We start from the raw sequence: 17,198 nt of genomic DNA on the forward strand, positions 1-17,198 counted from the left end.
AATAGGTTGTAGCCATTCGCCCCAGAGCACCAGCGGTGCTTCCCCAAGAACTTCACTGCCCAGGAGCTCCCGAGTCCCCTGGCCGTGGGTCCATGTTTCGCGGGCTGCGTTTGCAGGTACACTGTGGATCTGCAGCATTCCCAGCAGCCTTCCCGAGTCTCATGCAGCAGTGGTGAACGACAGGCAGGGGGATGCCGCAGAGCTCTTGCCTGTGGCGGAAAGGACCCAGAGCCACGCCACAGGTTAGAAAGTCACCTCCTGTGCTGTCTGAAACAACACTCAAAATAAACGTTGAGGAGTCGGAGTGTGCAGCATCCCACTGGGGAAGGGGGGACAGGGGAAGAGGGTAGCCCCGCCAGTGAACTGAGAGGGGCATAAGGGCCCTTCAGCAGAAACATGGCCCTCAAAGCATGTTGGTTTTCCCATTTACACTAAGGTCCGTCTACACTGCAGCTGGCAGGGCTGCTTCCAGCTCGGGGAGATGTAAAGAAGCAGTGTAGCTGCAGCAGCTCGGGCTGTGGCATAGGCTGGCCACTGGAGCACAGTCCCGAGACACGTCCCTGGGCAGCCAGTTCTTAGCCATGAGGTTCTTTCCACCATCTCACTGGGCCACTGACTCAGCCCTCACCAACTTACTGAGTATAAGGAGAATTCCAACAGAAAACAAGACCACGGCAAACACCAAACCGCCGATCCTCAAACTCTGGTAATCTAGGGGGGAAAAAGGCAAGGGAAGTTTTCATTTCCAAGTGGGCTGCGGTGTTCAGACAAACATGGTCAGGTCTCACACATGCACGTGCACACACAGAGTTCTGTTAGCACCATGAGGGTATATACTGTGCACACTCATCCAATACCACTAAGGACTCTGATGCTCACCATAGTTGAAAGGATCTTTTTCCTTCTCTTGATTGGCTGCTGGAAACAAAACAGACAAAAAGTTTGTGAATATGAGCATTGTGATTACAAGCACTGTACCAAATCCCTCTAGGCATGCAAGGTTTAACTTGCATTGAATTACTGCTTGTGTTATTGTAGAGCTGAGGACTCTCCATCAGGGATTAGGGCCCCATTGTGCAGGGTGCTGGACAAACACACAAGGAGACGGTCCCTGCCCTGGTGAGCTACAGGCTAAGTGTAAGGTGAGAGACTTGTCTGCATGTGTCCAGGTAGGACCCTAAAATCTAGGCTAGGAACATATGTGAATAAGAGGATCCAAGATTGGGATGAGTTGCTACTATATTTGCTGTTTGCTTACAGGGAGGTACCCCAAGAATTAACTGGCTTCTCCCCTTTTGATCTCCTATACAGAAGGAATGTGAGGGGGACCCCTAGATCTCATCAGAGATGCCTGCGAAGGGGACATGGAGGTAGAGGGAGAGCCAGTAGCTGAGTACGTACAAAGGTTCAGAAAAAGAGTTAAAAGACATGATGGGTCTAACCTCACAAACGAACGGCATGGTATGATAAATATACTTGGAAACACTCTTTTGAAATAGGAGACTGGGTGTTAGTCCTAAGCCCAGCAACAAAATACAAAATGCAAAAAATGTGGGCAGGACCTTTTGAGGTGACAGAGGTGAATGAAGATACAGACCATGGGAAAAAGCCCCATGGGAATGCTGTCCCACAGCTGGTGCATGTAAACAGATGTACAGCCTATCACAGAAGGGGAGCCATGGTAAACATGATCTGCTGTGCAGAAGGGGAAACTGAGGCATGCCACCTCATTGATTTGACGGCTGAATGCCAAACTGACTCGGTCTCTGGAAAGCATCAATATCTGCAATGCGTTAACACCAGCTGAAAAGGCAGCGGTGTTGTCCGTGCTGCAAGAGCACAAAGAAGAGTTTTCTAGCAAGCCAGGGAAGGCACACTTGCTCACCCACAAAATTGTTACAGAAGAACCAAAGCCACCTCCCAGCAGACCCTACAGACCCTTGCAGAAGCATAAAGCATGTTATACCTGGGAGTAATTAAAGAGTCTGACAGTTCTTGGCATCACTTGTGGTCTTAGGCCCTATGAAAGACAACACTGTAAGGTTATGTGTTGATTACAGAAAACTCAGTGCTGTCACCATACCAGATGCTTATCCTACGCCTAGAATTGATGATATGCTGGGTATCTTAAGCAAAGCTAAATATCTCAGCTCTTTCGATTTGGTTAACAGAAACTGGAAGATTCCTTTAGATGAGGAGGCACAGAAAAAATCTGCTTTCATGACGGATATGGGTCTCTGTGGGGTCACAACATTAGCATTTGGGTTAATTAATGCAGGAGCCACCTTTCAGAGGCTGCTCAACCAAGTGTTAAACAGTTTGCAGGACTCTGCAAGAGCCCGTGTGGATGATACAGCCCTGTTTAGCAACACCTGGGCTGATCACAAAACACACCTAACTGTAAAAGCCTCTAGGTGTAAAACTTGATCAGCCGGAGTTCCTTATTTGGCACACTGGGTAGGGGAGATCAAATATCCCCGGATCCCTTCCAAGTTGAAGCCATAGTGAATTGGCCTATGCCCCAAACAAAGAAGCAGGTCCAATCTTTCATAGGTCTGGTATTATAAGCTGTGACAGAAGGTGTGTGTGTGGGTTCAGTGACCTCATGTCTGCAATCACAAATCCATGTAAAAAGACAAAGCCTAATGAAGCTGTATGCACAAAGGCATGTCAAGAGGGGGTTGATAAGATGAAGAAAATCTTGTCTGAAAAGCCTGTTCTAGCTAGCTCAGATTTTGACAAGTTTGAACTGTGCATGGATGCCTCAGACCCTGGTTTAGGGGCTGTATTAAGGCAGTCTGGGAAGAACAACAAGAAACATCCCCATTGCTTTCTTAAGTAAGAAATTGACACCCACTGAACAAAACTATTCTGTCATAAAGAATGTTATGCCATTGTGTGGGCAGTAAAGCAGTTACAGCCCTATCTTGTCAACAGAAAGTTCAGGGTATTAATAGATCATTCTCCATTCATCTGGCTGCACAAAACTAAAGCATCAAACGCCAAGCTTCTGCATTGGAGTCTTACACTATGTGAATTTGATATGGAAATTGTGCATATCAAGGGAAAAGAAAACATGGTGGCAGATGCCCTATTCAGGAGAGAGGGCCCCGACCTGTTGCCTCCAGGTCAGCCAGTGGCTCCCAGGCTGTAGCTTTCTCTGGGGGGAGGTGTGACAGAATGCACCCCTATATTCACACCCTAGACACACTGTAATAATCGGTGTACAAGGCATGCCTTCTGAGGGATCATCTGAAAATGCATAACTTGCTGATCAGTAATATCATGGCAAAACGTATGGAGCAACGTCATGTGTGAAGTCATGAACATAAGCTAAAGCCATGACTGAAGCGTGTTTCCCAGATAAGTCTGGGGAGGAGCTAAACCAGTTTCTCAAAGACAAAGGGAAGTGGACAACCCAGCCAGGTGTGAACAAAGCAAATGGGCCCATCCCCTATCAAGCAGCCATTCTCTGGCAAGAAAGAGGGGCAGGGAGACGGCGGCACGGCTTAGCTGTGCCAAGTAGACACTCACCATTTTCAGGAGTGTTTGTGCTCCATGTGGCTTGCGCTGCCCATGCTACCGTGGGGACACAACTCTCTACTCGTGCTAGTTCTCATCGAGCTATTGCGAGCGAGCTGGGGAAACACATCCCGAGCTCCCAGCGTTGATGTGGCCACAGTCAGACGCCCTAAGGCCAATTGCTCACATGCAAGGCAGCGTGAGTGGGTGCAGGCAGAAGGTGGAGGAAGCTGTAGGGTAAAGCAGGGTGGATACGGACAGGTTCTCATGGCCTCCTGCTAAGTGCTTTTCTCAGTGGCTGAGTTACCCGAGCTTATGGCCCCATGTTCCCACTCAGACTGTCTAGGGCTGGCCAAACAGGTGTCCCTGAAGCTGGACCAGTGCCCTCCCCTAGCAGCTCCCCTGATGTTTGTTTGCTGTGAGTTATATTTTCCCAATGAGTTATATTTTTAAAAGTCCTGATGCTTCCTCCACCCATCAGTTGTGCCCCTGCCAGTTCCAAGCCCGGGGGGTACACAGGCCAGCACCCCGATCTGGATGCGTAACTGCTTTTGTCTGCCTGGGTCCCGGAGGCCTTTGGCTGTGCCCCTTCCCCCTCCAGAGTGCAAGGTGTGTGGTTCTTGATACCTACCATCCGCTACGACCACAGACACCAGCAGAGAGCACAGAAAGATCAGCGCTGTTTCCATGGCCACTAGAACAGAGAGGAGGACAGGAGTTACTCTTCGCAATAGGCAGGACAAAAGCAGCAGAGCAAAGGGGCGAGGAAGGGAGCAATGGGGCTGCCTTAGGTGCTTCAGACTCACTCCAGCAGATCAGACAGTAGCTGCGCCTGGACCAGGACACTGGATCCAACAGCTCTGGAACGTCAGGAGAAGTTCAGAACCAGAATCCAACTCCATCGCTTGGGTTCAGCCCACCAAGTTCCATACCCAGGCTCCAGCAGCAGCCAGTGTTTGATGCTGCACAGGGACGGCAGCGCACCAGGCTAACAGGGCAATCATGTCTGTGTAGGGGAACTACTCCTTCCTGACCCCTGCAGGGAACCAGCTTGCACCCTGAAGCCTGACAACTAATGACCCTCAACTACTAATAGTTTACCTCATAAAATTATTCACCCTCTTTTAAAGCCCAGCTGCAGCGTTACACTCCCGGCAGGCCAGCTGCGAGGCACCATCCGCTTTCCCAAAGAACTGGAAGGCCGGCATCATGCTTGCTGTTAAAGGTGTAAGTGTTGGCCTAGTGGGTGAGTAACCTGGAGCCACGCCTGGTACTTGGCCCCTTGTTCTCCAGACTGGCTGGAGCTAGGACCCCATTTGGGCATGGGGGGGAGGTGACTTCGGCTTCCAATACCAGTTAGGGGAGAGCTGAAGGTGCCATACTCAGATGGACTCCCAGCTTGGATGGATGGTGGCCATTGCATGGTCCCCTTTGAGGATCAGGGCTGGGGGCAGCAGGCACCAGGGACTGATGGAGGAAAGTTGTTGCCCTTAAGGTGTGTATCATCAAACACAAGACCCCGTTATGCCCAGCCTGAGCCCTCCTCCCCATCGTGGTTCCTGGGCTCCCCACCCTTTTCTCCATGTACTGGAGCCAGTTTCTACCTCAGCAGTGAGCTAGGCTCCGGCCTGCACAGACAAGCTACAAACAGGCAGAGGGGCCTGCTCTGCAGTGGCACGTCCACCCCCAGCCCTAAGGCTGTGGGGCTCAGCCCGGAAAAGAGTCTCTGGCACCCCTGGCACCTTCGCTGTGGTCCTGGCTTGGCTGCATTAAGTGGAGCGAGCAGCCTGCTGCAGGTTGCGGGGTTACTGGTCGCAAGGCCATTGCTGCTCCAAGGTCACTTCACGCTGTGGGGGCCTTGCTGGCTCCCACCTCTGCTGTCACCATCGCTGCCAGGGTCAGCACTGTGCTCTTCGCCAGAGCATGTTTTAATGTGCCCCATTAGCATAGTAACTGCTGCCCGTTCCTGCCGACAGCGCTGCCCTGTCCTTGGCTCGGGAGCAACGGAGCCGGCCCTGCGCGCCCCAATAGTAACTGCTGCCCGTTCCTGCAGACAGCGCTGCCCTGTCCTTGGCTCGGGAGCGACGGAGCCGGCCCTGCGCACCCCAATAGTAACTGCTGCCCGTTCCTGCAGACAACGCTGCCCTGTCCTTGGCTCGGGAGCGACGGAGCCGGCCCTGCGCGCCCCAATAGTAACTGCTGCCCGTTCCTGCAGACAGCGCTGCCCTGTCCTTGGCTCGGGAGCGACGGAGCCGGCCCTGCGTGCCCCAATAGTAACTGCTGCCCGTTCCTGCAGACAGCGCTGCCCTGTCCTTGGCTCGGGAGCAACGGAGCCGGCCCTGCGCGCCCCAATAGTAACTGCTGCCCGTTCCTGCAGACAGCGCTGCCCTGTCCTTGGCTCGGGAGCAACGGAGCCGGCCCTGCGTGCCCCAATAGTAACTGCTGCCCGTTCCTGCAGACAGCGCTGCCCTGTCCTTGGCTCGGGAGCGACGGAGCCGGCCCTGCGCACCCCAATAGTAACTGCTGCCCGTTCCTGCAGACAACGCTGCCCTGTCCTTGGCTCGGGAGCGACGGAGCCGGCCCTGCACGCCCCAATAGTAACTGCTGCCCGTTCCTGCAGACAACGCTGCCCTGTCCTTGGCTCGGGAGCGACGGAGCCGGCCTTGCGCGCCCCAATAGTAACTGCTGCCCGTTCCTGCAGACAGCGCTGCCCTGTCCTTGGCTCGGGAGCGACGGAGCCGGCCCTGCGCACCCCAATAGTGACTGCTGCCCGTTCCTGCAGACAGCGCTGCCCTGTCCTTGGCTCGGGAGCGACGGAGCCGGCCCTGCGCGCCCCAATAGTAACTGCTGCCCGTTCCTGCAGACAGCGCTGCCCTGTCCTTGGCTCGGGAGCGACGGAGCCGGCCCTGCGCGCCCCAATAGTAACTGCTGCCCGTTCCTGCAGACAGCTCTGCCCTGTCCTTGGCTCGGGAGCGACGGAGCCGGCCCTGCGCGCCCCAATAGTAACTGCTGCCCGTTCCTGCAGACAACGCTGCCCTGTCCTTGGCTCGGGAGCGACGCAGCCGGCCCTGCGCGCCCCAATAGTAACTGCTGCCCATTCCTGCAGACAGCGCTGCCCTGTCCTTGGCTCGGGAGCGACGGAGCCGGCCCTGAGTGCCCCAGTAGTAACTGCTGCCCGTTCCTGCCGACAACGCTGCCCTGTCCTTGGCTCAGGAGCGACGGAGCCGGCCCTGTGTGCCCCAATAGTAACTGCTGCCCGTTCCTGCAGACAGCGCTGCCCTGTCCTTGGCTCGGGAGCGACGGAGCCGGCCCTGCGCGCCCCAATAGTAACTGCTGCCCGTTCCTGCAGACAACGCTGCCCTGTCCTTGGCTCGGGAGCGACGGAGCCGGCCCTGTGTGCCCCAATAGTAACTGCTGCCCGTTCCTGCAGACAACGCTGCCCTGTCCTTGGCTCGGGAGCGACGGAGCCGGCCCTCTGTGCCCCAACATGCTAATCAGTTTTGAATGTCAGCATCCCACCTCCCCAACCCCTGGGAAAACCCAGCAAGGTCACCGCTTGGCTTGCAGCCCTCTAGCCTCTGCTGGTGCCTGCCCTGAAAACCAAGAGTAACGCAACAGGCCACGCTTATCCAAGCACGTCACGGGACTGACTCACTCTAGTGTCGCACCCAGGAATCGGAGTCCCACTTCCAGGCTCTAACTAGGAAGATGAATGACCACTGCTGCCCTCACCTGGGCCAACTAACCACGGCTCTTGCCTGCAGTGAACTAAAAAGCCCTTTGATAGAAATAACAAGCAGAGATACAAGAAACTGAACAACTGCTGGGAGTGCAGCAGCGGCCAGGAAAGCGAGCCTGAGACACGGCCCCTGGGTCCAGCCTGTCTCCGCTCCCCAACCATCTCTGACTTATCGCTGCTAACTTCTCCTCCTGTCGGCCGAGCAAGGGCAAGATGGTTACAGGAGTATGAGCCCTGCTGGCTCTTGCATCTTTGGCGAGTCACAGCTAAGGTGCCAGCTGCACAGACCACACCCAGCTCTTGGGACAACTTCAGAGAGAGAGTCTGAACAGCGAGGGTAACTAAGCAGTGGGACAGGCTGCCAAGGGACATGGGGGATTCTCTGTCCCCTGGAGTTCGGAAATCAGGATTTGATGTCTTTCTGTAAGCGAGATGCTCTAGCTCAGCCAGAACTCTGGGCAGGATGCAGGAATCACAGGAGAGGTTTCTCTTGGCCTGTGCTGTGCAGGATGTCAGACTAGATGGTCACCACGGTCCCTTCTAGCCTTGAATCCATGGACCTGTGAGCAGAACTGGCCGGGAAAGGATTTTTTCCTTCTGAAATTTCCGACACAAACAAAAATGTTTTCATTTTTTTTGCAAGTTTTTCTTTGAAATTTTCTTGTGTGGGGGGGGTGGGTGGGGGGGTTTGATTCGCCCCTCCTCCCCCTGATTTTTCACCACAATAATGCATGTTTTTCATTCCCAAAAGCCACTTCCAATCGGAAGAACATTTTGACAGAAACTGTCTGACCAGCTCCACCAGTGAGGCTTCAGACAAACCTGGAGAGCCCCCCTCCAATCCAGGGCACAGGCCAGGCACTCTGGGGTTTGGTTTAGCCTCTGCGGTGAGGCTCTCACTAAAGCCAGCACAGGCACATGACTGATGCAGCAGGACAATGACACAGGCTGCTCCAGGGCCAGCCGCAGCAGGGACCAGCAGCCCTGTAGCGTTCGGTTTGTCTGGAACAGCCGCCATCTGCATTTAGCCCGGAGGAGCCCCGAGTCCCGTCCCAGGCATGCTGCGGGGAGCTGTAATAGCTTCTCTGAGCTGCTAGAAAAGGGGACTTGCTGCTGGCACCAGGGCAGCGAGAAACTGTCAGCTCCTAGTTCAAAGACCTCCCTGGGGATTCTTCATCCCAGCGCGAGGTACTCCCACCCGGGAGATACAGCTGCTGCTATCAGCCTGCACAGAACTGCGCTCCGCTAAAGGACGCCAGGCTCCAGGCTGGACTGTGAGAGGCTGGGCAAGGCTGCAGAGAATGGCACAGCGAGACAGACCCGACACCGCAGTGGGTTCCCCTGGACTGGGAGGAAAATGCAAACTCTCCCTCCCTGAGGGACGCTTACCCCGCCCCACCCCAGGAATGCTGGGAAATGAGATAGGGTCGGGCTGTGGTGCAAGCACACCCAGTTTCTACAGCTAACACATCCCAGACAACCTATCCAAACTATCCCAAGGAGATCACACTGGACACACCACACCAGAGATTAGGGGTCTGCCTCGTTCCTATGCTAATCTCATTGGATGTCACTGCTTCCCAAGATGAAATGGCCCTTCTCCAGCTGTGGATTGTGTCACCAGGCAGCCTAGATGACCCTGGGGTGTCTCCATGGCTCACTGCACAGGAGACTGCAGCAAGAGTCCTGTTTGGCTTGCAAAGTTTCCCACTGTAGATCAGTCCCAAAAGGGAAAAGGAGGAAGTACCCACCAGAGCCCCCATTCCCTACCGCAGAGCCTGGCACACAAAGGCCTGTCTCAAAGCACAGCGAAGTCACTGTCAGTCTCAATGGGCCCTAGACAGATAGCTGATCTGTAACTATGGAAAAACTTTGCTGGGCAGCTGAGATCAGCTGTGCTGAGATGGGGACTGTAGCGAATTCCCTTCTTTGCACCTGATGTAGACATTTGGGGAACATATGAACCCCCCAACTCACTTCACAGAGAGCCCCAAACAGCCATCGGGTGGGAAGAGCACCTCGGCTGGGTTTGAGGTTCCACACCCCTGAGCTGCTGTTTATTTGACTGGCTTGGAAGAGGGGGATTAATCTGGCTGAGAGCCCTGAACTAGCTTATCCACACAGCCACAGCCAGCACGCTGCTACACAAGAGAAGCAACCATCGCCAATCACCGCTGTGAGGTGCGTGGATTTAAATGGAGCACTTTGCAGTGCCCAGAGATGCTTAAGTTGCCTGTTAACTTTCACTGAGCACATGGGGAATGGCAGGAGGCCCTCTTCACTGCTCCCATCTGGGGAGGAGACGTGGCTGTTCCCTTTCCTGGGGCAGTGGATGCCTGAACCGCACACACACGGATGCCTCCTGCCAGAGGGACCTGGCTCTGACGCTTTGCAGATGGAGGCTCCATCCAGGGAGGATGAGCTCAAAGGCTCAGGAAAAGAGAGTTTGCTTTGACACTGCAGCCTGCCAGCAGCTCTCTCTCTCTCTCGGGTCCGTCTGCTTGTTTATCCGCTTTGCTGCTGGCCGACAGTTGCAAGTGCTCCGGAGCGATACCAGTGTACTGCTCTTCTGCCCATCCAGAGGTGGGAGCCTCGCTAGCGAGGGAGGCTCGCCCATAATCAAATGGCTCCAAAAGCAGCCGCAGCTCCTCTGAAGGGCCAGAGCCCGACTCCCACAGTCGGCTGACGACTGTTCCATGGAGGGACAGAACGGAGGGAGTGGGAAGAAACCACTTGCTCGGACTGTGATGCACCATCAAAAGAACAACCCTACAGGCTGTCACGGGGACACGCACTCCCCAGTCAGACTATGCCTCTTTCCCACTGTCGCTGCTCACTCCCCACTGTCTGCAGAGTCCTCTCTCCTCCTGACCCCACTCGTTCTCACTTGGTGGCCCTGGTTTCCCCAGCTGCCCGCTGTGACAAGCGACATGGCTGCCTTCGCTAGCAAATGATACCCAGTAAGTGCCATGTGGCGCGTGCGAGAAATGGGCCTCCCAGCCATCGAACTCAGGGTGGATACCAAAGCCAGGCCAGGCCAGCTGTGCTGGCAGGTCTGACGGGTGCAGGAGGCCTGCGTGACACGAGCGTGGTGGATTTCAGTTCAGCAAATGCCCACACCACTAAAAGCACCATGGCTTTGTCCCCTGGTTGTCAGTCTCGGCCAGGGAGTGAATGGGCTCCAGGGACTGAACTCTGCTCCCCTCCCAGGAGTCACGCCTCCAGGGCGGCGTGACGAGGCACTGCCCAACGCCTGCCCCGTGGATAAACAGAGGGCGCTGGTCTCCAGGGACGTCAGTCTGGCATCTTTACATTTGCATGAGTTTTGTTTCAACACTGCTCTTGGTTGTGAGCTTTAGAATTAACTCTCCGTGGTACACAGCACCTAGCCATGGGGAACGTCACCAGTGTGTGAGTACACCAGGGGTGCACCCGCAGCGCTGGGGTCAGGGTTTGTTAGAGAACTGCTGCTGAAGGGCCACACCAAACGGTTCTGTAGGGGCTACAAACTAGCCCCTCTCACTTCCTCTTTGTTAATTTCAGGTGCTGACTGGTGCAGAGGTATAAACAAAATATCATTAGAGGGCAGAGTCCTTTCCACATCAGTCTCGGCCAGCTGAATTTGCAGCGGGCGAGTGTTAGACCCAAAATCCATACACCAACCAAACCCAACCACAAGGGGGAAAAAATAGCGACCACAAAGGCCCTTAGAATCCATGTCACTGTATCCTGTCTTTCTGGAAATGCAACAAACACACCCGGGCCCTTGTGCCTGGCACGATGAAGCCACTAAAAGTCCTCCCAAGCCTCGCATGACATTACCATGAATTTCTCTCTTCAAGTTGCCACTAAGAGGATTTCCATGGGGAAGTCAAGGAGCAACGCTGAGCTTGTTGCAAACTGCTGAGAGGATGAAGCTTGGCAAAGGGTCCATGCAAAACTTTTCTCTCCGTTTCCTAGGATGCAGGGCACTCACACCAGGATCGTTCCACAGAACGCTCACGACACCTGTGTCCTGTGTGCACATCCACCAGGCGATGGGCGGGGGGTGTTTGGGAAGGAGCCCGGTTCGGGGTCACCTGGTCTCCACAGGCAGGGCTAGCTCAACATGCTACTGCCAGGCTTGCAGTCACAGGCGCGGGGGTCTCAGCCCTCCTGGTACAGGAGGAAATGCAGGTGTGACGTTACCTGCTCTGGCCCTGCACAGCATGGAGAGCGAGCTGCTTGGTGCTGAGAACCGGAGAGCTCTGGGTTGCTATAGCCGGTAACTGCTGGCCTGTTCCTGTCTCTTCGAGGAGCTCTCCATGCTCAGCCTGTCACGCTAGTTACCAGCGTCTCCAAGGATGCACAGCCAGCCTGAGCTCTGCTCTGTATGCAGCCACAGGGAGCGGAGTTCTCCAGCCAGGGGGTCCCTGGTGCCCCTCTGGTGAGCCGGCAGTGCCCAGCAGCAGGAGGGCAGCGGGATGGGAGAAGGGATGGTTTATGGACTGTGACAAGGCCGACAAGCACCAGATCCCACCTCAGATCATTGGGAAGAATGCACAGGGCCGAAGGGAGCTGCCCGCTCAGGGACTGTCTACAAAGTCACCAGCTCAGAAACAAATCAGTCAGCGGGTGATGCCGCCTCGCTGCCTGGACTGATGCTGGCCAGAGCTGGCGTCATGGCTGCAGAGCGGATGCCGCACTAGACTAGCCGGTGCACTCAGATGGGCAGCGCTGCTGGCCAGAGAGCCTGGCTTCTGAGCTTGTTGTTATTGTGCTAGGCAGGAGCTCAGACTAGACATCCTAGTGCCCCTTCTGGCCTTAGATCCATTCACTATTTGGGATGCTGTAGCACCTAGGAGCCCGGTCATGGGCCAGGAGCCCACACCCAGAACAAAGACGGCCCCTGCAGGGCCTGCAGCTCACCTGTGGATGCCTGGTGAGTGGTGAACATGGAGCCACCTGGAACAAAAAGGGACACAATGATGAAACTACAAACGAATGAATCTTCTGCAGAGAGGTGGGTCCCTAGTGAACCTGTGTAAAAATGAGCCATACCAGTAGACGTGCAGGGGAGACAGGCTTCACCATGCAGAGTCCCCCCACCAGATGCCTGTTCAGGGCCCCATGTGAAGTGAGTTTGTTGGCTCTCAATCCCCTTGTGAGTGGCCAGGCATCCACATCAGAAACGTCACCACCACAGTTCGCCCCAGAGTGGCAACCTGTGCCCAGAGGCCAGGTCTGCATGGGCCACAGCCCCCGACGAGATGGTTCCTATGGGTCACCGCGGACGCGCAGGAGGTCAATATACAGAGGAGGCGATTCAGCACCTTCCACCAGCACCACACGCACCCGGAACGAACCGAGCAGGGAGGACTGAGAGGAGAATGTCATGGGGGAAGAATGAGCGCCTGCACTAAGCTCTGCAAGTCTCACATTGCTGGGGTCTCCTTCAGCTGCTTCCAAAACACTCTGGACAAGACACCCAGCTCCCTCCCCACTGGTGACCAGAGCCCCGGAGGGGCCTGCAGGTCTGCGTGCAGCTTTGGAAAAGGCTAGGAGCCCACCAGGACATAATGCTGCCTGAGGCCGCACTGGCTCTGTGACCCTCCTGCAGCCAGTGCGGGCAGTTCCTGGCTCTGTTTGCTGCCAGGGACCTGGAGGAGGGAGCAGGGACCCTGAGGACTGGTGTGGAAGGGCAAGGTGTCTGCCTGTTCCATGAGGGGACACATCCCCCTGGCCCCCCAAAGGTTGACGTAGAGAAACCCCTGCAATGGGTACCCTCCCTGGCTCCGATCTCCTCTCAGCAACTCACTCGGCCGGCCACTGGGTGCCAACGCTGGGCTGCAAGGACATGCCAGGAAGGGCCTGGCTGCAGCGCTCCGCTCAAGTCTGGGCTGGTGCTGCGGGTTTCATCGCTGACTTAGAGGCAATTCATCTGGATTTAGATGGGACCCCAGCCATGGCACCATGATTCCCTAGTGGCCGTATGGCAGTGCCCAAAGTGGGGGTGAGCCCACCTGACCTTACTCCCCAGTAATGCCAGCCAGCAAGCCCCTGGAGTGGCCAGGCAGGACCTTCCAGTGCTGAGAATCAAACACTGGACCAGATGCAGCCCCATACGCACGACACAAGAGTCAAGCTTAGACGCCAGTGCTAATGCCCATCTCCCCCTCTGGCCTCAGAGGAAGCCCTGCCCACAGACCAGCCCCCACCAGGGTGAGAGCCCTGCCAGCTGGGCTCCTAATCAGCAAGGAGAGAGAGGGACTTTGTCGGAGCCAGGGAATAAAACCACATTTCAGCAACCTGGACGGGTCATCTCAGCACAAAAATCCCTGTGCCCCTGCTGGCCAGGGCGGCATTCAGACATGCTGGACCTAGCGTAGCTCTGAGGCCAGTGTGGAGAGGGGCCCAGCTTCGCCTTGCAAAGTGGGATGTGTTAACCCCCCACACACACACAAGCACATACACGCACACAGGCTTCAGCGTTCGGCAGGGCCATCAATCTGCTTGCACAGCGCTTGCTGGCCTGCGTCTGGGTGTGGCACCCATGTTTGGAGCCGCCCATTGCTGTAGCTCAGCAAAGCACATCCGGGTCAGGAGAGTCACTGCGCACTGCTCCAGCCCCCCAACACAGCAGGACCTGTGGGAGCGTCTCCACGCCCTTCCTCTGGGCACCGAGCACAGTCAGCCGTCCCCCCGCCCCAGCCCCGTCGGACTATATTACCATACATGGTGTAGCCGTGACAGTAGCTGCGCTGGGCTGCGTGAGCTGCTCACATCGGGGGAAAGGAGACAGAGAGGCTCTGTGCAGTGCTGATAGCACACAGCTGGAACACAGCTGCCGCTGCTGGCCTGGAATAACGCAGACAAGAAAGGAGCCGTTTCCGAGCAGCAATTCAATCCCCTGGGTGACAGATGCAGAGAGATGCTGGTGTTGAGTGGCTCAGCCCTGACGAAGCCTTCCCCTGACTCAGGAGACTGAACCTCTGTCGAGCCAGAGCCGTGGTTACACCCCTTCCCACGACTGCCATGGCCTTGGAGAGACGTCTCCCCAGGGCTCCTTCTCCTGGCATTGCTGATGCCCCTCTGGCCCGAACGGCATCAGGGCTGCCCATGGCAGATCTGGGTCCTATTCTCCCTAAGTCTCATATTCCTCTCCTCTCTGCTCCCTCCCTGCCTCCTCCATCAAGAAGCAGCGTGCTCACTGGCAGGGCCATGGTGCTGCTTTGTACCCAGGAGCACAGCATCCGGACAGCTGAGCTGGACACCAAGCCACGGCTCCCCAGATACAGGAGCACAAAGTGGCTTGCGTGGCTTGAGAGTCAATGATAACCTCACAGCCTCTTGCTGTCCCCGGCTTGCCACGGAGACGCTCCCTGGCCTGGCAACTGCATTCCCACCAGTCACCAGAATAGCATTCACGCAATGCATGCCCAGAAGGGCCAGCAAAGAGGCCTGTGCCCTCCCCTGGCACTGCGGGGCACAAGCCAGGTGCTGTCTGCGTAGCTCAGGCTGAAAGCGCTGACCCACCATGAGCATCCCTTTGATGTCACGTTGGTGTGACCAGTCACCACAGTTGGTCAGACGCCGAGATACACTCCCAGCAGGAAATGCCCCATCAGCACCCCCGTCAGACCTCCCACACCTAGAGCGGAGGGGTGTGCATTGCTGGAGAAAGTCGGGGGTACTCTTCTTCTCAGCAGAGGGAAGGGAACATTTGAATAGTCTCTACCCCCAATAAATAGCTCCCAGTTGGAGGCACGCACACTCATCAACCAAAATAGCTCCATGACTTAGCATGAGTCCCACTGAAGCTGGAGGCTTGTGACGTTCTATGGCTCCTACCAAGTCACCAGACACCCTCAGGAAACGTCGTGGCATCTGCCACGAATGCCCACGTGAAACGTCTGTCAGTTTTCTAGCAGGATGGAAGGTGCTGGTGTCTCAGCCGTAAGTGGCAGAGCTGGGGGTGAAGGAGGGTGAAGTTATATCCCCTGAGAGCCATTTCATTTCTCCCTCTCTTTCACACTTTGCTTCTGAGGGTTTGCCCCTAAGCAGGAAATCATTCAGCCACCATAGGGAACTGATGAAACTTGCTCACTGAAATCCACCTGACGGGGGTTTGGTGTCAGGACACAAAGCCACCTGTCCAAGGCTCACTCGAGGCCTAACCCCCAGGGCTAGCTTTGGGATCCACTAAATGCTGGCAGCCGTGGTGGATCCTTGCAACTCCCAACATGCAGTCTGCTGGGGTTTGCTGTCCCAGCTCCAGTTTGGGCCTCAAAGAGGGGAAAGGGATGCAGAGCAGTTACTGGAACCAAGAGACCAAACAAAACAAAGCCAGGGGTCAAAGAAAATAAGGCCAGGATCATCTCGGGTGGAACCTCACAACATCAGTTACCCCAAGGTTAAGTTTGGCCCAGTGTATGTGTGTGTTCTTAAAGCCAGAGGTCTCTCAGAGCAAGCATCTCCGTGGCTGCCCTAGCAGCTGGTGTCTCCTGGATACCGGACGAGGGGTCTGGGAAACAAGAGAGCGGATTTCAAACGAAGACAGACCAGGCAAATACCAGGACAAAACAAAGGGAAGGCGGCGAGTGCAGTGTACATAATGTAAGTAACCTGCAGGGAGTTATCATAGAATAATTCCTCAGCCAAAGCACTGAGCTCTCCTTCAAGGGGAACATATCGCTCACTCTGCATAATTTAGTTTGGGTAGAAACACTTCCCAGCCCTGCATGGATGTCAGCTCTTACGAGAGCGAGTGAGCGGGATGCTCTCCTCCCGCACGGCCCCATCACCCTACCCCTCACTCCCCCTAGATTCATCCTTTCCAAACAGAATTAGCTACATGCCATCACCTGGGCCTTCCTCAGCTGTTTCGTGACCCAGCTTACCTCAGTGGGGACAGCTCCTTCCACTCACAAATCTCTCTCTTAGCTGAAAAAAGAAAACAACACCAGCCCTTAAAACGTCTGAGCCCTGTTCTGTGAGGTGCTGAGCTCTCTCATCTCCCAATGCAGCACAGAGGGGACAGGGACGGTCGATATCAGGTAGCATTTTCAGAGTTTGTTTGCTGGCCATTGAGTCTCAGTCTTTAAGAATTTCATTTGTTAAGGCCCAATTCCACAAAGGATTGTGTGGAATCCCCCTGCAGCCAACAGGACTCAGCCCAGGAAAAAGGGACGATCTGCTGGGATCCCACCACCAGATCAGGGCCTTGGCTGGTCAGCGCCTTAGAGCAGGGACATCAGGCGGGTGTGAAAGGGCAGCAGAGTCAGCCTCCTGGTTTATCTCGGTGCTGTAAAAGCTCAGTGCGCACTGACGGAGTGATAGCCATTCTTCATAACAACCCACATCCCATCATGATCCGTCTCTTCCCTGCACAAAGACCGGGCCATTTTGTAATAAACACATTCTATCCGAACAGGCTTTGGTTTAATTTCCCTTCCCTGCAGCTCCCGCTGCTGCTGTTCCCAGGCTCCGGGTTCATTACTTTCGACTGTGCAGCAGAACATGGGGATCAGTTGGTGCCGCATGCCCAGGCCGTTATCGTTATATGATGAGACACCTTCATTTCACGCAATTATTGGGTTAAAAAGACCACCAAGCCAGCCCAGCAGCTGATGATCCAGCAATGTGTGGCCTTGTTTTCTGTATGGGTGGTAAGTAAACAAAATACTTTAAAAATATCAAATACTGTTCTGAATGTAACGTGGAAACTATCAAACTCAAACTGCACAGTGTGCATCGTGCAAAAGACACAACAGAGCACAACACACCATTTATTTTCATGAGTCAAAAGTCAAGCTGAATGAATGGTGTTAATTGAATCTGATGTTCTATTAATAATGCCATTGTTTGTAGAATAAATTATTCATCAGGTACATTTTTTGCATGATTTGACTCCCTCTGTCGATGGATCATGCTCACTGAAAGACATAGCCCGTCAATG

At 55.1% G+C, this 17,198-nt stretch overlaps 1 protein-coding gene and 1 long non-coding RNA gene across 2 annotated transcripts in view; one reads left to right on the top strand and one right to left on the bottom strand.

Annotated features, from left to right (window-relative positions):
- Positions 1–17,198, bottom strand: part of LOC102935540 — a 52,252-nt gene that overhangs the window by 19,974 nt on the left and 15,080 nt on the right. The window contains exons 2-5 of the mRNA XM_043533863.1: positions 12,170–12,205; positions 4,154–4,216; positions 880–918; positions 637–711 (exon numbers count right to left, since the gene is read on the bottom strand). Of these exons, the coding sequence (XP_043389798.1) occupies positions 637–711; positions 880–918; positions 4,154–4,216; positions 12,170–12,205 (213 nt within the window). The remainder of the gene's footprint in view (positions 1–636; positions 712–879; positions 919–4,153; positions 4,217–12,169; positions 12,206–17,198) is intronic.
- On the top strand, positions 13,718–17,130 carry LOC119564017. Its single transcript, XR_005222911.2, has 2 exons — positions 13,718–15,856; positions 16,702–17,130. It is a non-coding gene; the product is annotated as an uncharacterized LOC119564017 (long non-coding RNA).

The sequence above is a fragment of the Chelonia mydas genome, chromosome 22 (assembly GCF_015237465.2).
Source record: "Chelonia mydas isolate rCheMyd1 chromosome 22, rCheMyd1.pri.v2, whole genome shotgun sequence".
Lineage (NCBI taxonomy): Eukaryota > Metazoa > Chordata > Testudines > Cheloniidae > Chelonia > Chelonia mydas.